The 27,076-nt window shown below is 36.2% G+C and overlaps 5 protein-coding genes across 11 annotated transcripts; 3 read left to right on the top strand and 2 right to left on the bottom strand.

The window, feature by feature from the left end:
• Positions 1-481: 481 nt before the first annotated feature.
• On the top strand, positions 482-6,767 carry LOC7498034 (CRM-domain containing factor CFM3A, chloroplastic/mitochondrial). The gene is made up of 10 exons (XM_024611132.2): positions 482-1,464; positions 2,529-3,027; positions 3,105-3,235; positions 3,585-3,935; positions 4,389-4,545; positions 4,630-4,922; positions 5,712-5,771; positions 5,865-5,960; positions 6,048-6,197; positions 6,307-6,767. The coding sequence occupies exons 1-10, from the start codon at positions 637-639 to the stop codon at positions 6,424-6,426; spliced, it is 2,685 nt and encodes an 894-aa protein (XP_024466900.2). The 5' UTR covers positions 482-636; the 3' UTR covers positions 6,427-6,767.
• A 2,049-nt stretch (positions 6,768-8,816) lies between these two features.
• Positions 8,817-10,446, top strand: LOC7492436 (transcription factor bHLH92). Of its 2 annotated transcripts, XM_024609410.2 has the most exons (3): positions 8,825-9,262; positions 9,410-9,700; positions 10,109-10,446. In XM_024609410.2, the coding sequence occupies exons 1-3, from the start codon at positions 8,948-8,950 to the stop codon at positions 10,160-10,162; spliced, it is 660 nt and encodes a 219-aa protein (XP_024465178.1). In that variant the 5' UTR covers positions 8,825-8,947; the 3' UTR covers positions 10,163-10,446. The 2 variants fall into 2 exon arrangements, with proteins under 2 accessions (XP_024465177.1, XP_024465178.1); XM_024609409.2 differs by having other exon boundaries at positions 8,817-9,262; positions 9,410-10,446.
• Positions 10,447-11,313: 867 nt separating this feature from the next.
• LOC7498033 (40S ribosomal protein S15-4) lies at positions 11,314-12,489 on the bottom strand. Its single transcript, XM_002314616.4, has 4 exons — positions 12,350-12,489; positions 12,096-12,244; positions 11,952-12,009; positions 11,314-11,773 (listed from the first exon to the last, which is right to left on the bottom strand). The coding sequence occupies exons 1-4, from the start codon at positions 12,350-12,352 to the stop codon at positions 11,525-11,527; spliced, it is 459 nt and encodes a 152-aa protein (XP_002314652.1). The 5' UTR covers positions 12,353-12,489; the 3' UTR covers positions 11,314-11,524.
• Positions 12,490-16,804: 4,315 nt separating this feature from the next.
• LOC7492435 (histone H1.1) lies at positions 16,805-17,767 on the top strand. The gene is made up of 2 exons (XM_002315691.4): positions 16,805-17,006; positions 17,102-17,767. Exons 1-2 carry the CDS (start codon positions 16,878-16,880, stop codon positions 17,564-17,566), a joined length of 594 nt encoding a protein of 197 aa, XP_002315727.2. The 5' UTR covers positions 16,805-16,877; the 3' UTR covers positions 17,567-17,767.
• A 115-nt stretch (positions 17,768-17,882) lies between these two features.
• Positions 17,883-26,182, bottom strand: LOC7498078 (uncharacterized). 6 transcript variants are annotated; one of them, XM_024610892.2, is made up of 7 exons: positions 25,320-25,627; positions 25,072-25,210; positions 24,212-24,651; positions 21,637-23,989; positions 19,063-19,178; positions 18,819-18,931; positions 17,883-18,358 (listed from the first exon to the last, which is right to left on the bottom strand). In XM_024610892.2, exons 3-7 carry the CDS (start codon positions 24,618-24,620, stop codon positions 18,251-18,253), a joined length of 3,099 nt encoding a protein of 1,032 aa, XP_024466660.2. In that variant the 5' UTR covers positions 24,621-24,651; positions 25,072-25,210; positions 25,320-25,627; the 3' UTR covers positions 17,883-18,250. The 6 variants fall into 6 exon arrangements, with proteins under 6 accessions (XP_024466660.2, XP_024466658.2, XP_024466661.2 ...); XM_024610890.2 differs by lacking the exons at positions 25,072-25,210; positions 25,320-25,627 and adding an exon at positions 25,957-26,178 and having other exon boundaries at positions 24,212-24,697; XM_024610893.2 differs by lacking the exons at positions 25,072-25,210; positions 25,320-25,627 and adding an exon at positions 25,957-26,178.
• Positions 26,183-27,076: the final 894 nt, after the last annotated feature.

Raw genomic sequence — 27,076 nt, 5'->3', positions numbered from 1 at the left:
TTAACTTATTTATCAATTGAATTTAAATTAAATACTATAATTAAATTTAATTACAGTAAAGAATTAGTTTCAAACAACTTATTAGAGAATTATCAAAATCAAATTACCCATTAAAAATAAATTAAATATCATTAATATTTTTTTAGCAATGATTTCTTTTAATAATCTAAAAAAGTTTTTTTTCAATTAAGAGCAATAACCTTTAATCTTTAACAGAAGGAAAAATAAAACCCAATGAATTTTCGTCTCATCAAGAAAAATCTTGTTGTAATCATTAAAGAACAAAATGTTATGAGTTAAAGTTCTACTTTCAAAGGAAACTAAAAAACAAACCTTTAAACTAAAAAAAGAAAAGAAAAGAAGGTTAATATGGATGAGGAAATCCATAGCTGGTATAGCGAAACTCCTAGCCGGAATTGGAGCATCAATTCTTTATGTAACCAAACTGACCGCAGATATTATTAACCCGCCATGGATGGATAACAAAACAATCCAAGACAGGCAGCATCCATTTGCAGTCTGTGGCCGTTAAACCCCACAAAAAATCATACAATTTCTTCATTTGGGCTTATAAATTAGCTCACTTGCCTGTTGCCTCCACACTTTATTCACGTATGCACTGTAATAATAATAACAATGGCTTTAGTGCCTAGTCGTCAATTATACATTGATTCTTTTCAAAGCTCCTTCTCGAAATTCCATGGCACTCCTCTCCAATTCTTCAGGTACAGTTCATCTTTTCCTCTCAGATCACACTCTGGTTATGCATGTTCAATCACTGACAAAAACCCATCTACGAAATCCACCTCATTTCCCACTGATAAATCCAAGACCTTAAATTTATCTACTGGCAGCAGTTGGTTTTTTAATTGGAATAAACCCAACAAGCAAAACCTACCAAGAACCCCTCAAGCTGTGTTTGATTATCGAAGCAATAACAGTAACAGTAGTGGTAGTGGTAGTACAATGGAGAAAATAGTGGAAAAATTGAAGAAACATGGTTACATGGATGGTGATGTTAATGAGAATAAAGAGAGAATGCAAGAAAGAGTGATAGAGAAAGGGAGTGTTGAGGATATATTTTATGTGGAAGAAGGAATGCTGCCGAATGCACGAGGTGGGTTTTCCAAGGAATCACCTTTAGGAGTAGAGGATGTGTTTAGGAGTGACGGGGAGGTGAGGTTTCCATGGGAGAAGCCAAAGAAGGAGGAGGATGAGGGGAAGTGGACGGCGAGGAGTAAGAGTAGGACATCATTAGCAGAGCTGACATTGCCAGAATCTGAATTGAGGAGGTTGAGGAACTTGACATATGGAACGAAGAGCAAGACTAGGGTTGGGGGCAGGGGGGTTACTCAGGAAGTAGTTGATGCTATTCATGACAAGTGGAAGACTTCAGAGATTGCGAGAGTGAAAGTTGAGGGTGCACCGGCACTTAATATGAAGAGGATGCACGAGATATTGGAGGTATGTTGCCTCTGAATTTGGTTGTCTATTTTTACCTGTGTGAATGTGAATTCTTTGCTATGTTTGCTATTCTAGGTGGTTAGCGAACTCCTTTATTTTGTATGCTTATTGCATTGGTGATGGGATGTTAATTGAAGGAAAAAAAAGTAAAGTAAATCAACACACCACAAGCAAAAGAAACCATGCTTATAGAAATTTTAAGTATTCTTGGTTGTTAAATTGGGATTATAAGTGTTCTTGGTTGCTAAATTGGAATTAAATTATTGCTCATAAAAAGAAAAGATTATTGGAATGCAATTGTATTTGATAAATGTGAAAAACAAAACAAGATACTAGCTAGAGCCTGGCTACCGACGAGCATAAGGCCATCCTTTCTTGTGCATTGGCTCTAAATCTCGCATATGGGCAAGAAAAGAGACAGCAATGGTCACCCAGTTCACTGGTTTGCTAGAAGCAAATAGAGTGGGAATTATTAACAAGATATATGAAGTCTGTATATAACATAGTCGGGACTTGTGAATCATTGATTTTAGATGATAGCTGATCGTTTTGAAGGGAATCTTTGACCCGAGGTTCTCATTTAGCAAATAAGAAGCCAGGTACTTGCTGTATCTAGCCACAATACTTAGGAGACAGGCTGGTGATTATGAGAGGATATATTATTCCCTGGCACCCATTAGCCGGAGAATGATTACTGTTTAATCAGATTGTCCCTTGAGATTTTCTTAGATTTGAAATCAACCACAAGTGAAGTAGTCAATTGTCCCTTGGAAAGGGTGTTGCGTAGTATTTAGAACTGTTTTCATCTTTTTCATAACTATTCTCTGCATCTTGTTTTTTCAATGTATTCGCTCTTTTGCTTTACTTGTCATGCAATGATGTGCTGTCAACCTTACCTTACATAGTTCAAGAAACAGAATGCAATATTCATTAGACAATAATGACATGTATGGATATTTGTTACTGGTGTATCTTGATGAATAATTATTTCATCCATGGTTTAAGAATGCTACTCTTTGTTATTCTTTCTCCTTTTCATTTCCTTTAAATCATAATATGTGCAGAACAAAACTGGGGGCTTGGTGATTTGGAGGTCAGGAGCTACTGTATCTTTATATAGAGGTGTGAGCTATGAGGATCCTGCATTGAAATGGAAAAAAAGGATATTCAAGAAGAAAGAAACATCTTCTAATTCTTTACCAGCAGCTACTAGCATAACTATTGGAAGTCAATCCAAAAATTCTCCTGATAATGAAATACATGCTCCTCGACCAAAAACAGAAATTAATGTGGAGGCTGCAAATCAAAAGGAGACAAAAACACAGACGGATGTAAAATATGAAGATGAAGTAGACAAGTTGTTGGATGGTCTGGGCCCCAGGTACACAGATTGGCCAGGACTTGATCCACTACCTGTAGATGCAGATATGCTTCCTGGGGTTATTCCAGGTTACCAACCTCCATTCAGGATACTTCCTTATGGAGTAAGACCTACTCTTGGACGACAAGATTCAACATCCTTACGAAGGCTTGCCAGGGTCCTTCCTCCTCATTTTGCAGTAGGTAGGTTATTTTTCATTAGAAATACTGTTTATAGCTTCAAAACCTGTAGTGATTGTGTGTCAATTTTCCTGAACCAGGCAGAAGCAGGCAGCTCCAAGGCTTGGCTGTGGCCATGATTAAATTATGGGAAAAGAGTTCAATTGTGAAGGTTGCACTTAAACGTGGTGTACAGCTGACTACTAGTGAAAGAATGGCTGAAGATATTAAGGTAGTGCAACAGATCTCATGAACTTTTCTCACAAATTTCATCCATTAGCTAGCAATTGTGTAATAGAACTCAATTTGTATAGACTATAGAATAATTGTCATTCTTGCCTCATTTGCATTGTTATTGTTTTGTATTGGAATCTATGCATAGTATTCTTAGTGCAATAATCTGAGTATTATGAAAATGAAAACTGTTGTTTTAGTTCCTGAACTAGCATATCAAATATTGCAAGTAAAACATCAATTGCACGGTACTGTAAACATTGATGAAAAATGATTGCTCATTTGCACTTAAGTTTTTGATTAGCCATATTGAATAGTTGACTTTGTAATTGTTGTTGCTGGCACAGAAATTGACAGGGGGCCTGCTGCTATCTAGAAATAAGGATTTCTTGGTGTTCTATAGGGGAAAGGATTTTTTGTCACCAGAGGTCAGTGAAGCATTGCTGGAAAGGGAGAGATTGGCGAAGTCCCTACAAGATGAAGAGGAACAGGCACGGTTAAGAGCATCTGCCTTGGTTATACCGAGTGATGAAATAATGGAGGAATCTGGAATTGCTGGCAGCCTTGAGGAAACTTTGGATGCAGATGCAAAGTGGGGAAAGAGGTTAGATGATTGTCATAAGGAAAAAATTATAAGAGAAGCTGAAATAGTAAGGCATGCTAGCATTGTCAGAAGGCTTGAGAAGAAGCTTGCTTTCGTGAGTTCCTTGAAACTTGGTATTTTCTTGCTATGTCCCATGAAATATTTTTCTGTTACCTTAGTATATTCTTTATATGAATTTGTATTGCATGCAATTCTTGCTTGAGATTTGCTAGGTTCCCTTGCTAATTTATGAAACAGTAACGTATTAAGTCTCCTAAAGTTCTAGTGTGATTAAACTCCAGTCCTTGTTTTTCTAAAACCAACGACACTTGCTCTCCCACTAAAATTTGCATCTTGAGGACTACCATGTTGGTTTTACAAATACAGTGACTAAAATCTGAACACGTTGATGAACTAAATATAAATTGCTTTCCCTTAAATATTATGTATGTAATTTAGTTAAATGTAGATGATGCACTACATAGTATAATTGCCTTACAAGCACATGGTGTCACATGTTTTGTTCTAAATCTCCACAGCTTGAACTCAATGGTGTTTTGTTTGTCAGGCTCAAAGAAAGTTAAGAAGAGCCGAACGAACCTTGAATAAGGTGGAAGGGTTTTTAAAGCCATCAGAAAGGCAGGCAGACCCAGAAAGCATAACTGATGAGGAGAGATTTATGTTTCGCAAGCTTGGTTTGAGGATGAAAGCTTTCTTACTTTTGGGTAAAAACAAAACTATCTTTGTAATAAATCCATCATGGATTTTGATTGAGTGCAACTCACAAGTTAGTAAAACTCTTGCTTCAGGTAGGCGTGGAGTTTTTGATGGTACAGTGGAAAACATGCACTTGCACTGGAAGTACCGTGAATTGGTTAAGATCATTCTGAAAGCTAAAAGTTTTGAACAGGTTAAAAAAATTGCTCTGGCTCTTGAAGCTGAGAGTGGGGGGGTCTTGGTTTCAGTGGATAAAATCTCCAAAGGATATGCTATAATTGTATACCGAGGAAAGGATTATCAACGCCCTTCCATGTTGAGGCCAAAGAATCTCTTGACAAAGAGGAAAGCTCTGGCCCGCTCAATAGAAATTCAAAGGAGTGAGGTATCATTTATGTATTTTATTATTATTATTATTATATTTTTTGTCAAAAACCCTTGCATTTGCTTTGCATTTTTTAGTGAGGTTCCATTCCATGAAAACTTTGAAGTTAAACCTGCAAAAGCCATTTGCCTGGCAGTGGTTCAGGTGCTCCATGCTATGGCAGGTGGTATCTCGCATTTACCTCCTGTCTAGGGGCAACTTGCTTTTGAGTTTTGAGCACCTTAGGTTGAAATTCTCTCTCGTTGTAATGTGAGGACCTTACCTAATGGCTCCGCTGGCCTCCCAGCAGTGAGCAGACCACTCACCTACATACAATTGTGAATGCATCAATGTTTTGGAAACCCAAACCTGAAACCTTTAACCTTTAACGAGTCATTTTGAGCTATACATGTTATCAGGCTCATTAAAAGACTGGTCTACAGTTAGCGTGGTTTCCAAGACTATGCCCAGCGTGGCCTCCCCCCTTCAATTGATAATAGGAGCTTGTATATAAGCAACCAATGGGTTTCAAACAGCGGCTACATGCATTTATAAGGACTTGAACCTGGTACCATGAGGCCACCATACTTGCTGCATATGGGTGGTTATTTTGGGGAACTTTACCCTGCACATCTATGCTTCAAATGAAAAAATGGGTTGGACATGGGGGGAGTAAATTCGGGTTACCTTCTTGATTCTTCCCATGATGAACAATCCCCTTCTTGGATACAAAATCTTAAATTTCAGTAGCTGAGGTATTTGCAAACATCAATCACCTTGGCTGACAGTTCTGATTATACTGTTGAACAGGCTCTCCAAAATCATGTTTCAGCTCTGGAAATTAAAGTGGAGAAAATAAGATCTGAAATCGTAAGGCTTCTTTTATGTTTTAGCTCTTGCTCTTTTACTTCCACCTCTTCAGTCGAATCTTATTTGTATTTGTTGCGTATCTGACATTTATAGGAGCAAATGGGCTTTGTCAAAGACAAAGGAGATGAGGAGTTGTATGACAGATTAGATTCTGCTTATCTGACAGATGATGATGCGGATGATACAGAGGTATATGCTTATTTGATCTTCTATGTCTGCATCTTTTGTCTGTTAAATTTGCTGTTTAACACTCTTCTTTCTCATCGCCTTTTATAGGATGAAGGAGATGAAGCGTATCTTGAGACATACAACAGTGAAAATGATGTTGATTATGATGATGAAACTGACAGCACAGTTCACAATGCCCATCTGGATACGAATCTTCTTAACAATGTTCAGATACAAGAGTCTGAAACAGAACCTGAGGTCTATTTTTACAGCTTTACTTTTGTGTCATCCATTTCTTCTGTTGTTTGGGCTGCTAAATCCAATTTGTTCTAACACCTTTCCTTTTGTCTTTTTATCCCTTTAATAGGACTACTACGGAGATGAGGTATATCTTGGGACGTATGACAGTGAAAGCGACGATGGTGGTGATGATTCTGAAACAGTTAATAACCTTGATTCAGAATCTCCGTACAAATTTTCCATGTGATGTCCAAAACCAACTGTCTAGGAAAGGACTCGAGGTTTGTGATGGACATGCATGAGCATGGCAAATTTTGTGTGTCAGCGGCTAAACAGCGAGAGGAGGAGAAGAAGATGATGATTTATATTTATTTACCAATGAAAATAAACATCATCTTAGCTCGAAAAATGCTACCTTATAGCTATAAGATCTCAGACCACCTGCACCTCACTGTGTACAAAACATTTCTACACGCTCATCCATGGATGGATTTGCGGTCTGTTGGCCTGTAAATTGGTGTCTTCAGCTTTTGTTGTATTTTGTCAACAGCAAAAAATAAAAAAGAACTATACTTTGTTACCGCTGAATTACCATTTTTCACGTGGCAGATTAAATTTCATCAGTATATGGAACAAGTCACAGATGGAAGCTCGAGACTTGCTAGTCATTAGCCAATTATGTCCTAGGAGATGAAATTGAAGAGTTGTTTCTTGACAAGAATGATTAAAATTGGGAACCAGGTAACAAAATTTCAAAGGGCTGTTTTGCAAATTTGCAGCGGAAGGTTTTGAATCCGAAGAGGAAAGAAGGAAGAAAAGACATGGCCACTGGTGTAAAATCTGATATTTTTTCTCGCCAGAAGCGCCACCCAGAAATAGAAACGACATCCAGAAATAGAAACAACATCACGAGGATTAAAATGTTATTGTATTTTTTTAGTTTAACGTGGGTGTCCAGGCCAGCTTGCGCGCATCTCAACTAATCCCACGGGTCCTGAAGTTAATGACCATGTAAGCCTCCAGCAGCCATCATATGAGCAATCACATGGCTCGAACATGAGACCACAAAAGGAACAAACCTCTTGATCCCAAGCTCTTACCACTGGATCATCACCTAGATTGTTGAATTAAAATGTCATTGTTGAAGTTAGAGTTTGGCAGCCATACGATGTTGTACATGCAGTTTAAAGAGTGGGGGTTCTCCCACGTGCAACTGATTTTTTAAATTAATTAATATTTTATATATACCTAAATATTAAATTACTACTTGACAATTATAAAAAAAAAAGACAAAAAACAAAACCCTTGACCCAATGCAAATAAAATTTTAATTCAACGTATTTTTATTATTTTACTATATATTTTAAATAAAAAATAACCTTGCACACGAGTGCTTTAATTTTTGTCTGTATATCAATTATTTTACTATGCAAAAAACAACCAAAAAAAAAACTATTATACCATGCTTCCAAGACTAAGCAAAGACTATTTGTGCTATTTAATTGGTCAAAATCATCATTTAATTATTTCAATCCATAATACTAATGAATCTATGTATAATAATAAAGCTACATGACTTTTAGTTTTTTTTAATAATAATATGATTTGTCTGTAAATCTTCAAAAAAAATAATTATGGTGCTCGAAAAGAAACTTGAAACATCAAATTAGATATTTTTTTAGGTTCATTTAAAAAAAACAAATAAAAATAAATAAAACTCATGAATCATAAAAAAATAATAAGAATATCTCCACCTATAATTTATTTTTTCTAAATTATATCTATTTTTTAAAAAATAAATCTAAAAATTAATTACTTTCTAAAAACCATAAAATCTTTCGTGCTTATCATGGTAGGGAAACTAGCTGCCGCGTGGATGGGAAAAGTCAACGCTGTTTTGAAATTTGAATGGTCGCCCATCCGTGCATAACTGGTCAAAGTGAGTGAACTGTAATGGTTGATTACAAAAATTATTCCCAGCAAGTCGGCAACATTTCTCTCTTTTTTGGCTTATTTTACTCCTGGACTGAGTTTTCTCTTTATTTTAAACTAACACGTGTCAAAAAACTATTTCATAAGCTAGCACTGCCCGAAAAATATTTATGCGTTGCGCGGTTGAGAACAATGCCACATAATAGATTGCTCTATTAGAAACAACGATTAAATGAAAAATTAGGCTGTAATCTTGAATTTAATTTAATTGGATCAACCCTAATTCAATCTTAAATCCGAGCCCTAACCTTGAATTCAAACTGTTCATAGATAAGATGGACAAAAGCAAAGCTCAGATGTTTCAAATGCACAGTTTGACGAAAACATTAATAATTTTAGACACAATCATTAAATCGGGATTAAATTTAATCAAGAAATTCAAAAATCTTATGTGCGCTTCTCACTTTCCAATTCGTGGGGCTTGGATGAAGCCGCGTGTCTTGTTAAAATTTTGCACAAGAAAAAAAAACTGGCTTTGATAATCAACGGTCTGGATATCGCCTCCATCCATATTTTCTTGATTTGACTTTTCATGCGATACAAAGATGACTCCTAAAAGAGACTGAGCCAACCACCCCTTCGACAGTCTGTTTCTAATTGACTCGAGAGAAGTCGCCTGGACATGAACAACAAATTTGACCACATGCTAAATGTGTCTCTATTGCAATTCCCCCTGTATATAAAACCCGAAATCCAGTTTAAGACAACCGTTAGTTATAACCGTTGGAACCTGAGATTTGAGCTTCCCGGCTGGAAGACAAGGGACAGGACAGAAGATGGATGGTTTCTTTCAAGACGAGTGGCAAGGTGATGGCTTCTGGAATGAGATTGGTCCAGTGAATCAAGGTGCTTTTGTGCCGTATATACGCAGAGCTGGGGCTGGAAGTGAGAGCTCTTCTATGGGGGCACATCCTACTAACATGAACAAAAGAATGGTAGAATTCATGAGGAGAAGTTTTCCAGTAAATATTGGAGCTCAAGAGCCTGGTAGCGAACGCTGTAATCGTCATATGATGAGTGAGAGATTGAGGAGAGAGAGGGAGAGGCATGGTTACTTGGCTCTGCATTCTTTGTTGCCACTTGGCACCAAGGTTAGTGTTCAATAATGAAGTACAGTACTAACTAATCACTAGTGTTTCTTTTCTTGTGCGTTGCAAATATAGATGGTAATTAGTTTTAGTTATTATTTAAAATGGTTAGTTTACCCATGTTTTTTCTTGTGTGATCTTGATTTGCAGAAGGATAAGAACTCGATTATGCAGATGGCAGCAAAGAGAATTCAAGAGCTGGAGACATACAAGAGGATTTTGGAGAGGAGAAATGGTGAAATTGAAGAGAAACTGGCAGGAAGTGGAATTGTAAATGTGGAGAGTACAAAGATTAGAATTGAAGTGGCCAATCCAACATCTGGGGTGGATCCTATGGTAGACGTTCTCAAGTGCTTGAAGAGCTTGGGAGCAAAAACCAGAAGCATTCAATCTCAGATTTCTGATCAGCAACTTGTAGCGGTAATGGACATTGAAACTGAGGTAATCCCCTCCTCTCCCTTGCTTTCCAACAACGGTCTTTTTCTTCAGGCAAGATTTGATGCAGCATATCATGCATGGTATCACTGTGCTTGTTATTGTCAATTCCGGCAGTTATGGTTAACCTCTTGGTAGAGAGAGTAGGAAACAAAGACACCATTTTTCATGGTCCATCAATAATTTACTTCGTTGTATCTGTTTCTGGCTAGCCAAAAAACACACGAGTGGGTCGTCTTTGGCCACAAACTGCTCAATTTTCTCATCCATGGAATGGAAGGGTCAATCTTGACTTTCTCCACTTGCTGATGCTGGCCTTGTGAATTTAAAAACAAGTGCTTGATAAAACGTGCACTGGTCTAGTATTTTAATCACATTTTATTGATGCTGATTGTGTGTTTCGAATGTTGCTAGATTGAAGCTGCTGAGATAGAAAACGCCGTGAAACGAACACTGGCAAGATATTGACAAGTAACTTCCACGCCGTTTCCTGGAAGGTTAGACAGGAGAAAATTGGGGAGGTTGATCCAATATTTTGAAGCTAGAAGCCAAAAAAAAGTGATAGTAATACAAGTCAGCTTGACTGTACAGTTTCAGCAAATTGTTTAGTAATTAAGGTTAACAACGTGGAAGATCACTGCCTGGTCAGCTTCTCGATGGTTCAATTGTCTATGTTTGAATTTTGATTGACTAAAAGCTTGTAATTATACGATTATCGAAACAATGAGTGACATGATTGGAAAAATAAATAATTTGGCCTGGAGATAAGAGTATCTTTCATTGACGGCTCGGTGCCAGAAGCTCAGACCACCCCGCAAGCCGCAAACTTAAGCTTAGGCAAGATTTACACAACTCTTTCTTGTTTCGACTCTTTAATAAAAGTCTTGTAATCATTCTGTCACCACCCTCGAATCCTTTGCCTGATGGATTGCGACTTGTGAGTTAAGAACAAACCAACAAGCAACAGGAAAGGCCATGAAGTCGGAAGTAGTAGTCAGCCGTAAAATTTACATTATGAACAACCTCTCAATCAACGGACTGGCATGAGGTTCAACATTACATTGAAGTTCAAAGATTTGTCCATCCTATAGCTATGTTGTTTATTATCAAGACATTTCTATTTAAAAATGGTATTATAGCACAACATTCAACCACTAAATTGATACAATAATCGTTTGCGCCAGACGGGGGGGAACAGACTATCCACCGAGAGCGATGCAGGCACTTAGAATTCCTGATACCATGAACCAGGGCCCTTTGGTGTAGTGTAGGCGGAAAAAACTTTGAAAAACAAACATCTGGCTGACAACCAGGGCTCAGGGCTCAAACAAACAATGGTGGTAGCAGCAGCCACACCAGTGGGGCCGTAAGAAAATAAAATAAGCTTGGACTCCGTCTGATAAACAAGCCCCATTTCAAGGATGGAAATGCCATGTTACGATGAAGTCAAACAGCCCGCAAAAGCACATTCCAATCTCAGAAGCTTACAGAAACTAGAAGGCCCGTATCTGTACTTTCGGTTTATCCATCCATGAAATTGAGAGGTCATGAAAAACTAAAATGAAATCATACCGCATACCAGACATCAGTAAAACAATATAGTAAGTGCAACCAGAGAATCCAAAAAAAAAGGTTTAAGCTACCATAAAATATAAAAATTAGCCATCCTGAGTCATCTTTCAAACCCATGGGAAAGAGAGATTCTCGAAAATTATATAAATCGAGCACAAAATGACAACATCAATGAACTAAATGGGCAAAAATTTGATCAACACAGATGTCTTCAAAAGATAGGTACGAACTAGGGTATCCAAGCCTCTGCAAAACATCTCATTTAAGAGGAATGAACCTAGATGAATGAGTAGCACCAATACCGGGCCTACCATGCTTAACAGGCTTGTATGAGATTGAGAACTCAGCAAGATAATGCCCAATCATTTCAGGCTTGATCTCAACCTGATTGAATGTCTTGCCATTGTACACTCCAATGATGCTTCCAATCATTTCAGGCACAATGATCATGTTACGCAAGTGTGTTCGGACTGGTTCAGGCTTCTCACCAGCAGGAGCCTCCCTTTTCTGCTCCAGACATCAACAAAGAAACTACATTATAATTTATATCAGAAATAATCGAATATTATCAAACAAACCCATCAATCCAGTTAAGAGCTTAGCTGACCAAACAATCCTATACACCAGGATCTAAAAAAATCAGACTCTGATAATTAAGCCAGGTCAAAGGTATATGAATAATTACCGCCGTGCGGAGCTTCTTAATGAGAGCCATGGGCTTCCTCTTCAGACCCCTCTGGAACCTAAAACGCACGTTCACAAACATAGTAAATACGTGCTTAATATATAAACATGGAAAGACAAATGCAAGTGTTGACAAAAGAAATACCTTCTGCGAGCACGGGCATTGAAGAGCTTGACAAGCTCATCAGTGGACATGTCAAGGAGAGCATCCAAGTCAACACCCCTGAAGCTAAACTTCTTAAACGTTCTCTTCTTTGGCTGTCCTGCTGCAGCCACCTCTGTATCCACATCTGCCTATATCCACACGAAACAACCATGTTAAAACAGAGAAACCGCGGCATTCATACACCAAACAAAACGAGAAGCTAGAAAGCATGGAAGATAGATTTTAGGCCTTACCATGGTTGCTCCTTGGTGTTTGGAAGAGAAGACACTAACCGAGGGAGGGAGGTGGTGGATCCGTGGCCGCTGGTGTTTTCAAGATAAAAGGAGGACCGCGTGTTGTGTTGTGAAGCCCTAGTTGGTATTTTAATGTCTTATTAGGCCACGATTTGGGCTTTATCTGTTTAGTGTTTGACCCAAACGTCAAGAAGGTTTGTAATAGAGGCCTGTTAATTCTACAGCCTGTAATGCTCTACTTCTTGGAGGGTTGATTGACCTTGTTAGTCCTCTGATTTCTGGATTATTTTGATTTGCTAAAATGACCTTTGTGCTTCGCAATTTTGTGTACCACGAACCTTCATTGTTAGGGTTTATTTAAAAATACGGTAGGGATTGTAATTTAAAGTTTTTTTTATTTAAAATATTTTAAAATTAAAATTTTTTATTTTAAAAAAATTATTTTTGACATCAGCACATCAAAATAATCTAAAAATATAAAAAAAAATAATTTTAATCAAAAAAAAATTAAATTTTGAGGGAACGCGATTTGAACTGCATTTCCAAACAAGCTCGAGTATTTGGGAGTGTGGTTGTAGTTGCTTTTCAAAGTGTTTTTCACTCATAAATCTAACAAAATAATATTTTTTTAATTTTTTAAAAATTATTTTTGATATCAGCCCATCAAAATGATCTGGAAACAATAAAAAAATATTAATTTGAAGTAAAAAAAATAAAATTTAAATTTAAATTTTTTTAAAATATTTTTAAAACGTAAAAAAAAAATACATCAAAATTAAGCTGATGTATTTTGACATTCTTTTTACTGAAATAAGTGGTAATGTTGACTACAACAGCATATGCCTGCCAGGTGATGGTATGAAAGGGAAGCTTTGGTCATTCTTCAAGTTATGAACGTTATGTTTATTCTTCCTTGTCCAGGTTCAGAAACAAGAGAATGTGTGTGTACTGCAGGATAAATGTGCTAATGTTATGTTTATTCTGTTGTCACCACGCCTCTCAGTTACTTCATTACTTTCTTGTGCATTGTTGTGTAGGTTGGTCAAATTTTATTTTTTTATTTTTTGTTTAGAATTATTTTTTTATGTTTTTATATTATTGTGTTGTGCTAAGATTAAAATAATTTAAAAGATATATATTATTTTAATATATTTTTTAATAAAAAAATATTAATAATACATTTTCTTTTCATAACAAGTTTTTTTTATGAACTACATCAGAAGAAATAACTATTTTTTCTTGTAACTTATTATTATTTTCTAGTCTTATCTTAGCTATTCAACTATAATTTTCTTATTTTTATATTTAAGATAATTTTTGAATTCTTTTTAAGATGGGGATGGTTTTTCAATAATTACATCGACCAATAAAGGTTCACTTTTAATCAGCATAAGTATCAAGTAAGGTGACCTTGACTCGATACAATCCTTGACTATACCATACTAAAATCTAGGAATTTGTTGAATATAATTTTTTTCATTACAACAACTTCAACTTTTAACTTTTTATCTCAAGCTTTGCAAAGTGCTCTTGTACTCATAATTTAACTACACACGTTATATTACGTGTTGTTTAATATGTTCAAGATACAATTTTTGAACATAAAATTACTTTATTTTCATACGTTCAAATCTATAAAAATAATAAAGTCGAATTCATTGTGTTAACAACTTTGGTGCCTTTTTCAACAAGAAATTGGTCGAGTTCAAGGTGGTAATTTAAACAAATATTTTATGTTGTCACCTTTTTTTATAGAGATAAAGACATCGTTTTCATATATTACAGCCACCAAAATGGTTTATCTTGGTGTCCATATGTTTCATTTGAAGGGGTAGCTCGATGGTGATTTTTAAAATCTCAACAGTATATAAAAAAATAGATTGAAGTCGAAAAAGAAAACCTAACTTAGTTTTATTTTGTGTTTTAGGACTATTTTTAGGGTTTCTTATATTGATAAATTGATTTATAGGTGCTTTAAGGGTGTCAATGAGATATTGTTTTTGGGTTAAAATGGGTTACGAAACTGGGGGGGACAGGTTTGCCCTGATTTCCCAGCAACCAATGTGGTGTCCAGAATATGGACAAACAAACGAGATGTCTGCTTTAGTAAGCGACGTGTTGTTTAATTATTTTTTTTCAAAACAATAATAACGGACGACTTGTCATTTACTCTTAACAAAAAAACACAAGGCCCATGTGTGCACGCCTGAGCTCTTTTTTCTAGTGGCCTAGACGCGCTAAGCTACCAGGTGCATAATAAATTTAAGAAGAAAAATATTAGACCCGATTCAATCCTTAGCGTAGATCAAAGTTTGGATGAGTTAAGACACAACATCCAAACCCTTTTTTGTTTTTTGTTTTTTTTGTGTATTGGGTTTTTAAGGGGGAAATGGATTTGCTTCGATTTTCTAGCCACCACTTTGATGATCAGGATCTAGGCAGACAAACGACTTGTCGTAGCTTCAGCAAACAACGTGTCGTCTAATTATTTTTTTTCTAAAATAATAATGGCAGACAACTTGTTATTTGCTCTTTAAAAAAACAAAACAAAAAAAATATAAGGCCCAGGTGTGCACGCCTGACCTCTTTTTTTTAGTGGTCTGAATGCGCTGGGCCACTAGGTCCGTCTGCCTTGGCTTTTTTCTAGGACTTTTTTTAAATTTTTTTTTTGTGCATGATAAATTTAAGAAAACAAATATTAGACCCAACTTAATCCTTGACGCAAATCAAAGCTTGGAGGAGTTAAGACACAACTTCTAGATATTTTTTTTTTGTTTAATGGGTTTTTAAGGGGAAAATGAGAATGCCTTGATTTTCTAGCCACCACTATAGTGACCAAGATCTGGACAAATAGATGATATGTCATCTAATCATTTTATTTTAAAAAATAGGAGTGGATGTAAAATCATCCATCCTTTAAAAAGAAAAAGAAAAAGAAAATATAAAAGGCCCAAATAAACATGCTCGGGTTTTTTTTGCAATTTTTGATATTCTTTGTTATGATGCATAATAAATTTTTTAAAAAATTATTAGATCCAATTTGGTTTCTGCTCCAATTTAAAGTTTGACAGGTCAAGACAAAATATCTAGATCATTTTTTTTTCATTTGTTTAGTACGTTTTCCCCTTATTTTTTTTAAAAAATTCATTTTAACTCTTTGTTGACTTTAATTTTTTTATTTAACTTAAAAAAATACATTTAGTTTAAAAAATATGTCTAATTGAGATCATGTTCATGATCTAGATTGTAAATTTTATCTTTTAATTTAAGTTGACAATAGTCAATGTAATATGATATATTTTTAAAATTTATCTTTAATTTTTTTTATTTTTTTCGATTCAATAATTAATTAAGACCCATTTAAGATCCAACAAAAAAATAAAAATAAATTATGGAATCGAATTAACTTATTATGATAATGTGCATTATTCATATTCCGTTACTGGGAATAATTTGACCGAATAGTCTACAGTGTCTCCAACAACACTACTAAGAATTTCTTTCTTTAAAGTTTAAATATATAGACTGTGGTGTTGAGAATAACACAAGAAGGAGTTTCCAATCAACTTGTCTCTTTCTTTTTCATGTATTTTTAGTGTAATTACTTTTTTTAATTGGATTTTTTTTTATCTCTTGAATGTGGCCGCTCTACTTTTTTTTTCTTCTTCGAGGACAGTAAAGGCAATGAAAATTTGAAATTGACTAGAAAAATAATTTAAATAACTAAATTAATATTTTCTAGGTTTAATTTAAGAGTATTTTCAGATATTAATTCATTATAACAAGCTGACCATTTTACAGAATCCAGCATGCAAGATTATTTGACAAAATTTTAACTCAATTCAATTATTAAATATAAAATTACGATTGATTATGTGAAATTACATGTTTAGGTTTTGCCTCATTTATCTTGTTTATAGATGTATCCTCAACAAGTTTTAAATCTCTAGTTCATATTTTGTCACGTGGAGTTTTTTTTTTTTAAAAAATTACACGTGTTTTGTTGTTATCTATATCACAACTAGTTTATTATTTTTCATTTTTCCTTGAAAAACGCAATTTCAAAATTACGATTATCTACAATAGCGTATAAAACTGTTTAGTGATATACTTGGTTTTCCATTTCTCTTTACTGGGAAGTGATATTTTGAAAAATTACACCCACATATCATTATTTACCGTGCGCCGATGACTCCCGATCCAACGGCTCACCTTCCATACAAACCCCTTCAAATAGCACAATCCTCGTCAAACCTCTTTCCAGCAATCACAGCCCACCTCATCGAATTCTCTTTCCACTTTAAAATTGCGTCACTCACCGTAGATAACATCCAATCCAGCGGTCTTAATTAAATCACCCAACACCCGCGCAGAGCGATCCGCGTCGAACCGATTCCCACCAATCACAGCTCCCCTTTCTCATTTCCCCTCTCCTATATATCCCCACCTCTTTTTTTTCCAACAAAAAGCATCATTTCGACACAACTAGATCTCAGTCTCTTGATTTATTAATTCTCTGTAATCAATCATGCCCTCTGCCGCCGTTAAAGCTCCGTCGAAGGCCAAAGCCAATCCTTCAAAATCGAAGAAACCTCCACCACCAGCAGCATCTGCTGCTGGTGCCAAGAAGCCTAGAGCCTATCCTACTTATCACGAGGTAATCGATTGATCAATCATAAACAACAACTTATTCGCTAATCACAGTACAATTGTGAAGTGCTGATGATGTATTTGTGTTCTTGGTGTTTGCAGATGGTCAAGGAGGCACTTGTGGCTTTGAAGGAGAGAACTGGATCGAGCCAGATCGCGATTGCTAAGTTCATCGAGGAGAAGCAGAAGTCTAGCCTCCCGGCAAATTTCAAGAAACTGCTGCTTGTTCAATTGAAGAAACTTGTTGCTAATGGCAAGCTTGTTAAGGTCAAGAACTCCTTCAAGCTCCCTCCTAAATCTCCCGCTACTGGTGCAGCTGCTATTAAGAAAGCGGCTCCTACCAAGCCCAAGCCCAAGGCTGAATCTAAGCCGAAGAGTGCACCAGTGAAACGCAAGGTTGTGGCTAAGCCGAGCCCGAAGAAGGCGGCGAAGACCGAGGCTGTTAAGTCGCCAGCGAAGAAGGCTGTTGTTGCGGTTAAGAAGAAGACTCCGGTGAAGAAGGTTGTTAAGAAGCCAAAGAGTATTAAGTCACCGGCGAAGAAGGCCGTTAAGAAAGCGGCGAAGTGAAAGTAGTTAGTTTGTTTGGATGGAATGGCAGGATTGTAAATTTAGGGTTTAGTAAGGGTCGCTTTGGGTATAGAATAGTCAGGTTTTCAGGAGAAACAATTTCGGTGCAATTCAATTCCTGTTTGAATGAAATTTGCTTTAATCTTCCAGTTGTTTTACGAAATCAGTTGATTAATTAAAGGTATCTCGGTTTGAATGAAATTTGCTTTGATCACACATTCTATGATTTTTTCTTAGAAATATATTAAAATACTATTTTTTATTTTTTAAGATTTATCTTTTATATTAAAACATATAAAATTCAAAACCATCCAAAAAAAAAAAACACAAAATTAATTCATTAAAAAAAATTAAGATTTTTTAGAAGCTTTACATCCTAAGAAGATCACTACATCTTCCATAAAACTATTGTTCAAAAATTTAAGTTACAGCTGAAACATTCTATAGGGAGAGTGGTATTTACAATGTAATTCATCTAAAACAAACCCTAGCTCGCAAACAGAGTATATATTTCGAATCTCTTAACCCCCACCGTGAAAGACAGCAATGATGAGGAAAAAGAAGACATATATGGAAGGGATGCTGCCACCAACCTGTGATTGTCTGCAAAGGGAACACAGCTCACTTCAGCCCCAGTTCTCACTTTTTGCATTTTTAGCAAGCAATACCTGAACTTGTATCTGTCTAAACTCCTAACATTTTCATCTCTTTAGCTTTCATTCTCAAATCTTCTTCAGAAGGTATGTTGCCACCACCCTTCAATGTTGCCCGCCACCATGCCATTAGCTCATCCTGCAAAATGCACCAGACAGGTTGAGCCACCGCTTACAAAAGTAGAAAGATGCAAAGCAACGTAGGAGTCTTTGGTATGATTTGCACAACTGATAGGGGTAGGAATGTGAGCTCAATCGAAAACATGAAAGCGGAATCTGAAGGTCCATACTTAAATAGCCATTATATTAATGATACTATGATAGTATTACTTCTTCTACTAACAAACAACAGGTTTTCTGTATTTGAAGGGCTCGTAAATGATCTGAACCATGTTGGGTGAGAATGCAGTGACTTAACATCAAAGACTCAAACTGTCTTCATGAGGAGATTCCATCAAGCAATTGCAGATTCAATCATATAAATCATCAATGAAGGAGACCACTTCAATGCTACATGATCTTCATTTATACATCAAAGGTGGAATTGAAATCGCTAGATTACATTACGCGCAAACTCGTTTCCCGGGTCACACTGTTACCTCAGTGAAATCGTGGTTGGAGATGCATTGACTCTCAACCAAATATTTGATCCCACCTACATTGACAGCAATAGAATTTTTGGACTTCTGTGTTGAACTCTCACTCTCAACCCCTGTATGATCAGAAGAAATAAAGAAGGAAAAGAGGGTGAGTTGACACCAGAAAAAGGAAGCTAATCAATGACAAATATGCAACTCATCTACCTACCATAGACTGGTGAAAGGGCAAACAATTTTGGCTTACCAGTTATGCAGGCTACATAATATCCAGTTCCCCCTAGTCCCTGTTCCCACTTCCCAAGTCGCAAGCGCAGAAAAAAGCCATCAAGTCGTGAGGGTGCCGCGTGAGAATCCATCAATCTGGTGCCCGTGCAAGCAACACAGAAAACATCAATAAACAGATTTAAAGCAAACAATTCACACTAAAATAAAAGTTCAAGCCTCTGATGAATATTGAAGATAAAAACATCTTGCTAAGCCCAGTTTATTTCTTGAAAGTCAGCATTGAGTTTTCTGTCATATTAGCACTGATAAGTCGTTCTCTTAAGGGAAACAGGCATAAATGAGAAGCGGGACTACATTTATAATCATCTCGCAACTGAGTTTTCCAGAATGATTATCAATTACCTTAAAACGTGCAGAAAGATAACTAAGGTTTGGTTCAAGAACAAAAAGTCTACATAATTTGTTATCATAACGAGGCACAAACATATTTGGGATCACACAATCAATCCACTTTATTCAACCAACATTTTACATGGAGGGATACCGACAGAAGAGGAATAAAAGGCTACTAAATTTACTCCCCGGTGATATTGACCATGCAGGGAGCTGTAGCATAGGCAGAAGGCTATCTGAGCAATTCAAGATATGAAGGACAGTACTGTAGTAGAACTATGAAGGACAGTCCTGTAGTAGAACTATCATAACTTAAGCAGGCTGGTACTCTCATTCTATGTCTAGGAACTCTTCTTTTGCTCCTGACACTCTCTTCCTCAGCCATAATCATTTCTCCTTTTTTCTTCCCTGTGCTTCACCAATGCAATATCTAATACATCAACTTCTTGGTTTTAACTTTATTGCATAAGTTCTAAAGTATGTTACCTCATAAAACTTCTACCAATAGGATTCTTATAGTCACTATCCTGAGCTCCTCGCTAACTGTTCCTTGGAATTAATTTTCCAAGAAGGTCACTCAAATTTTGTTTAAGTTCAAAAATTGCGGAAGTTAACGAGAAGAAGAAAGAGGTCATTCTTCAATGGTCCTGACCAACACTACAAACAGATTACACGAGGTCGTTTGGTAGTGTGGATGTGGGTGAGGTTTTCCCGCAGCCATAGATATTACCGTTTGATTAAGGAAAAAATACAGGTGCATTCATGGTAGAAACCATCAAAAATATGGTTGTGCCGCAGGTTTTGTAAAAGCATAATTTTACTAATTCTCGTGGGGGTGGAATCACTGAACAGTGGAGACATTCTCCACTGTTCTGGCCGGACTGGGTTCGGTTCAAAGCTAAAAATGCATTGAACCGGGTCCGACCCGGCAAAATAAAAATAAAAAATTATTTTTTATTTTTAATTGTGTTTTATTCGAAAAACTAGTGTTAAACATTATTCAATGACACTACATAAATTAGACGGAGATCGCTTGATAACGTAGCATTTGCAGAATTTGATCGCAATCCTAATTTTATTCATGATTATATTTTACATGATGTTGTTGCGCTCTTAAGAAATTTGTAAAAACTGTAGTCCTTATCAGATGTATTTCACATGTGATGGAATTGTAGATAGTTTAATGGAACAATAAAAAATATTTTATAAAAGTATGATTTATTTCATGATGTAATATTAATAGTTAAATCTACAATATTTAAATTAAAAACCATAAATATTAATATATATTTTTTAAAATTATTTTATAACCTCAATTTCAAAAACATTTTTAACCAAACATATTAAACTACTTTATGTTCAACCTCAATTTCAACCAAAGTTTTAACCAAATATATATTTTTCCAAACCAACCTCAACTAAAAGTACTTTTTATAAAATAATTTTTTTCAAATCACAACCACAACAACTACCGCAATACCAAACACACGGGGTTAAACAGTTTGATTAGCAGCAGAAGGTAAAACAGTTATCTAAATGCCATCATCTTGCTACAGGGTCAGACTCTCTACCATAAAACAATGTTGCAGAAACAAGCTTTAAAGATATGCAAGGGAAAAATTGAGAAAAACAGATTTGGAGGTGGGAGTGCAAATGCTAAAATCATCCGCCAAAGTAACATGACGAGAAAGTAGAAGAAGAGTAGATAGAATTAACATGGACAGACCAATAAGAGAGATGCCAAGCCAATGCATTTCAAAATTAGCAACTCACGAATTTTGTTGTTTAAATCTGTCAAAATCAGTTCATCTTTAGGCAAATGAGGCTTTATTGTCCTTACCAGCAGTTACTAGATTTTCTGCATAAATTGACAGGCATGCAAACTTCCGCCTCAGACTTAGTTTTTCTTATTGATAAAATAAGTCGGATGCTGGAAACCAGAGAGGCATGTCTTCCCAGCTCCAACAGTAAACAAGATGCTGTGATGAACAAACACTGCTTACAGGTCTAAACAAGGCATACTTTCAAAGTGAACTAAAAAAAAGCTCAATCAATGGTTAAAACAACCTTCAAGTTGTCTCAAACAATCGAAGGAGGGATTCAGATACCAAGTGCTAAAATGTCTCTAGTTATTGCATGTAGGAAAGATCTTGCAAAAATAACAGCGAAAATGACAGGTTAGTTGGTATGATCTACTTACTTGAGAATAACTGCTCGAGATAAACGAAGCATTTTCACTGCATCAAAAATTCCCTTGGGTCCGTCTGATATCTGGCTATCAACAAAATTACTCAAAGGCATGGCCTGGTTTTCTTTCAACTTCTTTTTCCCAGAGCTCGAAACTGTTTGGAAAACAGTGTCTTTTCCAAACAGTTTCATATTCAAATTCATTTTCCCAGAGGAAACAGCTTCATTCAATTTCTCATTGCAAACTGTAGGCGCATCAGCAGTTGGCAATTGACCATACTTGCCATCTGACTGCTTTGCATCGTCTTCATTTCTTGGATTAAGCAGAATTTTACCGGGGCTGCATTCATGGACAAAAGAAGCGCCATATTCTGCTTGATATCTTGTGCTTGAAGAGGCATTGGGACATGCAAAAGCCCAATGATTTGACTGGAAACATCTTATGCACACACAAGGCAATTCTTTTGCTCCGTTATACAAATTAACATTTCTTAGAAGACCTTCAAGCTCACTATCTGGTATCTCTGGACAATCTCGCACATGGTGACCTTTTATGCCACAAAAGAAACATGCCAGGTTTCCATGAACAGAATCATCCGTATCATACGACGGCATGATGTGCTTGAGGGCATCCAATCTCCTTGCAAAGACAGAAGCCATGGCCTCTGAATTTCTGAATCTTGAAAAAGGCAAGATAGGATTCAGTTTACATATGGACTTCTCATCATCTTGTCCATTTACCTTATTTATGCCAAATGAAACTTCAGTACTCGTAGCACAATTTTGCATGTATACCGGGTCCTCATTGGAGTGCTCCTCCTCCCTAGCCATCACAATTTTATGATGGAAAGAAGTATGATTGTTCTGCCATTGAGCATTCAGCCTCCTGCTATCAGTGGAGCTGTCAAGAGCTTCTCCAGCACTTCTGTTGCAAGAATCCGTGTTTGACAAGGGACCAGAATTTTTTGGAGTAAACCGAGTGATCCACAAGCTTGTGAGTGGGTCACTTTTGTACCTAGAATTGTTAGCAGGCTTGCCTTCAGATGGCAGTTCAGTATCTATGTTCTTGGCACTGTTTCTCTCACGTTTACACAGAGAGGAATTGGAGCTTGTCCCGTTTTTCTCCTTATCAGTTGCTAAGTTGTATAAATTTCTGTTCTCTGCATAGTTGTTCCTGTTGATCACCTGAGCAGAAGCAGTACCGGTGGAAAAAAGTTGGGTCAGGGCCGCTGGAGCTGCACCATTGCCAGATGTCGACTCATTTAACTTGTCATTTGATTGAAGAAACCGTTTGTACACATTGCCAGTTACCATACGACAGGATAATGGAGTAGCATTAGTGTCACAGATCTTGTTGTCCAGCTCAAGTTCTTTAGATTCTTCGGCTTGATTATTGGCGTGCGAAGAGACAATTTCTTGAGTCTTTGTCTTTGGACAATACAATGACTGAAAAATAGAATGAAACCCCGTAGTTTTGCACCCTTTATCCTGGTTTCTATTACATGAAACGAGATTCTTGTCAGGATTCTCATGTCCATGATTATGATTAGCAAGGGTAAGTGCAAGTGAAGGTGCCTTATCTTCTTTTGATTTTCCGGACCTCTTCATCATGTTTGAGATCCAATTCATGAATGAACTATCTTGTTTAACAAATGAAGAGGAGCCGGGACTTTTATGAATTTTTGTTTTGACACTTTTGCTCCCAGCACACAACTGTGGATCAAGGTTCCATCGCTTTTTGCCAGATGAAAATAACCCAGCACTGTTGCAACTTTCAACACTTTCATGACTGTCATCCTCCATATGCACTCTTTCATCTAGATCTCCATAAGATAAAGCCTTATCCCTGCCTGTCATCTGATACCCTTGGGTTCTGCTGTTTGTGGGAAACTTGGCCTTGCCTTTCATCTGATACCTCTGGGTTCTGCTGTTTGTGGGAGACTGTTTAATCCCACGATTATTGTCTCTAGAAAGCACATCACCCTGCTGAGAGCTATTTTGGACTTCTTGGGCAGATGCTGATCCTACAATCTTAGTTGCCGCATCATAGACATTTTCACCATGTGGAGTTCTTATATCATTCTCTGCAGTTGACTCCAGTTTTTCCAGAGGACAGATGTAGGGACCAGTCTCCACCTTATTTTCTCTCTCCTTTTCCATGCATGAAGGTGATTCAAAATTTTCTCTTCCTGAGGATGGTGCTTGCATTTTAATGTCATAAGATTCACATTCTTTCACTGAGCAAAGTTGTGAGGCCGAAACATTTTCTGTCTGTAATGTGTGAATCCCGTCACCAACATCTCTAATTCTGACAATAGGTTCCTCGGAAGTCGGATCATTCTTTGCCACATCCAGGTTCGGTCCAGCTGTTTAAATTGAAAAATAAAGAAAATCATTGTCCTGTCAGGAATGAGAAAATGGAAGCACGAGAAAGCAGTTCTTCACACACCAAAAAGAAACAAAAAAAGATGATAAAATAAAAGTTTCAGTAATTCTAGACAGGTTTCATCATGTACTAGACAGGAATTTTTATAGGTCGACATTCACCAATACATAATACATTATATCAGCAAGGAATTCATAGTTACCTATTTTGATTTCATGTCTAGATTCACTTGACGGAAACATGCTTGTATCACTGGTAACAAATTTAGTGGAATTGTCTCTTCCAGCAACTTCACTGTTCACATCAGATGCACCTAGAGCTGTCCAGAAATATTCTTTACTGATAGGTTTGTCAGTACTTGATCCACTTACCATATTACTTGGGCCTGCACCCCATAACAGAGAGGGATTTTTGTAGGAGAAGCTTCCATCAGCGCATTTAAGACACAAACCTTTCTGTGGAGACCAAACTAGTTCAGACAGGGCATTGGTGGCCGCAAATGTCTTGTCTACACTTGAGCCTGCATTTGCACCTGCACCTGAATCATTCTTCACTCTTCTCTGAAAGCACTGATCAGTCACAGGTTCTATGTTTTTATCATCTGCATTCATCTTTGTTGGATGAACTCTTCAGTGGGCAATCCTGAAATGCCAATCAGGTCCAGGTCAGACTTCTCCATGGTGCAAAACTGTCCACACAAAACAACGAAGCAAATATATGTTACTGCGGGCCTTGGAGAGGCAACAATCACAAGATGAAGCATAAGATAAAATTTTCTGGAAAAGTTAGTGAAATAATATTGTTTCAAAATGAAATATGAATTTAGAAGATTCTTGAAGGGCTAAGTACTCATTAATGATAAGTCAAAAAGAATATGAAGAGTAGGCGGTTTTTTTACGGAGTCAATAAAATTCACGCCATTTATGAAAAAGATGCTTCAATATATGTTCTCCCCCCTCTCTAGGGAAACAAAACTGTATACAACCAAATGAAATCCAGTTATACTCATCAACTGTCACATAAACCGCAGTACTGCTCCTATAAAATGAGAAACATCCTTACTGATATCGGCAATTTCAAATTGGTGCTAATCTGGAGTGCATGCTACCTAATAGATGGCATAGAGATATGTTTGTATCAAAATCACTATGGATACAACCAGATCCCAAGAAGACTGCCTTGGTGCTTCGAAGCATTTGTCCTATCACGTACAGGATCAGAAATTATCAGTTCACTTTGTATATTAATAAAATTATTCAACTCCCAAGTCAAATAAAATTAAATGGATTAAGTAGGATTCGAATCAAAACCAAAGCATATCTTTTTTTTGTGCAATGGCGAGCTTACTCAACAGAGGGTAACCAGCATTGTAGGCACTAGGCAGGGTAATTTCACAAGGTGTTCAGTGGAGTAGCTTACTCTACCGGCAGAGATAACTCATTCTTCCTCCCGTAATCCCTCTCACCCCAAAGAGTGGCAAGTGTAATATGGTCGTTATGATCAATACAGACTAATACTTCTGCACTTACTCTTAAGAGATCCCTAATAGGATGAATCCAGCATTGCTTGGCATACAAAGAACATACACCATATGATTGAATCTCGGAAAACAAAAGGACTTTAACATTTGTTCCAAAATAATAATAATAAAAAAAAACGAAGGAATATTATAATAAAGAACCGAATGATATATATTTCATCTGCAAGATTAGATAAATGCATCAACAAAAGAGGAATTTAAAATCACACAATCATCATCTCAAAACAAGAAGTCTCTAGTATTTAATGCATGAATGAACATATATAATTGGGAGAGGCTTGCATGAAAAGACCATCAAAATTCAAACAAACTCTACTTACAGCTAAAATAATTAATGACAGTTAAGAGAACCGAAAATGGAAAAAAAGAAGAAGAAACTTTGGATTGAATCTTGGAGACCCTCATACCTGACAGTCCCTTAAATCGCTAAAACAAGTAATCTTTCGAGTACTGATGATCCTATGAAGCACAAGTAGTGCTATATATGCACTTTCTAAACAAGGCTAGACGGTTTGAGTACGTATGGACTTCACTTTTAGAGAGGGAGAGAGGGAGTACAGGATTTGGTATCCAAATGACAATGCTGTACAAAAAATTACAAAGTGGTCGTCCTGCTACAGAAGTAACATGAAGCACAGACACTGCCTTTTTCTGGATTCTAAAGCATGAGGTTCAGGGAATGCCACGTGGTGACATTGTACGCCAATAATATCCAGTTAAGCTAATGCAAAAAAATAAAATGATCGGGACCAAGAAAATTTCTTTTTTTCTTTTTTTTTCTCTTTTTTTTTAGTTTTATCCTTAGATTATTTTTTTTATATATAATTATTATATGTTTTGTTTTGAATCATTTTATTTTTCTTTAAATATTTAATTTTTATGTTAAATTTAGTTATATTTTTTTTAATTATTATTTTTTTGTTTTGCATTGTTTTTATTGATTTTTTTCAATTTCATCCATCGATATTTGTTTGATTAAAAATCTTACTTTTTTGTTTTTTCAAGTTTGCATTTAATGAGATCATCCCGGTTTCATGATCCGGGTCATAGATATGAAAAATTAGTTCAAGTTGACTTCCGTATTTTTTAAAGCATTTTTTCGCCAAATATTTTTTTTGCTTTTCTATTTATAGGGTCATCTCAATTTCACGTCTTAGATCATATGTTTAATTTGTTGACTCGAGTTGGATGCCAGGTTTGCTTCGAAGCTTTTCTTGTTATTTTTTTTTTGCTTTGACAAGTTTTTAAAATTTATATTTTTCAAATTGGCTTATAATAGACTTATTAATAGGACCCGGATCTAGGATTTCATATGTTGTGAGCTTTTTAATATTTGACCATGTTTAGGGTGTTTGTTCAAATTTTCTTGGTTTTTACAGATGTTTTCAATTTCTTCCCCTATGATTTTTTTTTAATTTGTTCATCATTTTTTTAATTGCTATTTACTTTATTTGAGATTATTTATTTTATTTTTTCATTAAATTGCATCATCTTTGAATTTTTTATATCATATTTTATCTTCATTTT

Source organism: Populus trichocarpa, chromosome 10 (assembly GCF_000002775.5).
Source record: "Populus trichocarpa isolate Nisqually-1 chromosome 10, P.trichocarpa_v4.1, whole genome shotgun sequence".
In the NCBI taxonomy this organism is placed as follows: Eukaryota; Viridiplantae; Streptophyta; class Magnoliopsida; order Malpighiales; family Salicaceae; genus Populus; species Populus trichocarpa.
This window is presented reverse-complemented; position numbering and strand designations above follow the sequence as displayed.

Excerpts from the sequence above, each read along its gene's own strand:
- LOC7498034 (XM_024611132.2), top strand. The coding sequence starts at position 637 with ATGGCTTTAGTGCCTAGTCGTCAATTATACATTGATTCTTTTCAAAGC. Across the intron at positions 3,028-3,104 it reads TCCTCCTCATTTTGCAGTAG|GCAGAAGCAGGCAGCTCCAA; the intron begins GTAGGTTATTTT and ends TTCCTGAACCAG. Across the intron at positions 3,236-3,584 it reads GAATGGCTGAAGATATTAAG|AAATTGACAGGGGGCCTGCT; the intron begins GTAGTGCAACAG and ends TTGCTGGCACAG.
- LOC7492436 (XM_024609409.2), top strand. The coding sequence starts at position 8,948 with ATGGATGGTTTCTTTCAAGACGAGTGGCAAGGTGATGGCTTCTGGAAT. Across the intron at positions 9,263-9,409 it reads TGTTGCCACTTGGCACCAAG|AAGGATAAGAACTCGATTAT; the intron begins GTTAGTGTTCAA and ends CTTGATTTGCAG.
- LOC7498033 (XM_002314616.4), bottom strand. Across the intron at positions 12,010-12,095 it reads AATGCCCGTGCTCGCAGAAG|GTTCCAGAGGGGTCTGAAGA; the intron begins GTATTTCTTTTG and ends CGTGCGTTTTAG. Across the intron at positions 11,774-11,951 it reads TTAAGAAGCTCCGCACGGCG|AAAAGGGAGGCTCCTGCTGG; the intron begins GTAATTATTCAT and ends TGTCTGGAGCAG.
- LOC7492435 (XM_002315691.4), top strand. The coding sequence starts at position 16,878 with ATGCCCTCTGCCGCCGTTAAAGCTCCGTCGAAGGCCAAAGCCAATCCT. Across the intron at positions 17,007-17,101 it reads CCTATCCTACTTATCACGAG|ATGGTCAAGGAGGCACTTGT; the intron begins GTAATCGATTGA and ends TGGTGTTTGCAG.
- LOC7498078 (XM_024610890.2), bottom strand. The coding sequence starts at position 24,620 with ATGAATGCAGATGATAAAAACATAGAACCTGTGACTGATCAGTGCTTT. Across the intron at positions 19,179-21,636 it reads TCTCGAGCAGTTATTCTCAA|ATTGATGGATTCTCACGCGG; the intron begins GTAAGTAGATCA and ends CACGGGCACCAG. Across the intron at positions 18,359-18,818 it reads CCAACCACGATTTCACTGAG|GATGAGCTAATGGCATGGTG; the intron begins GTAACAGTGTGA and ends TGCATTTTGCAG.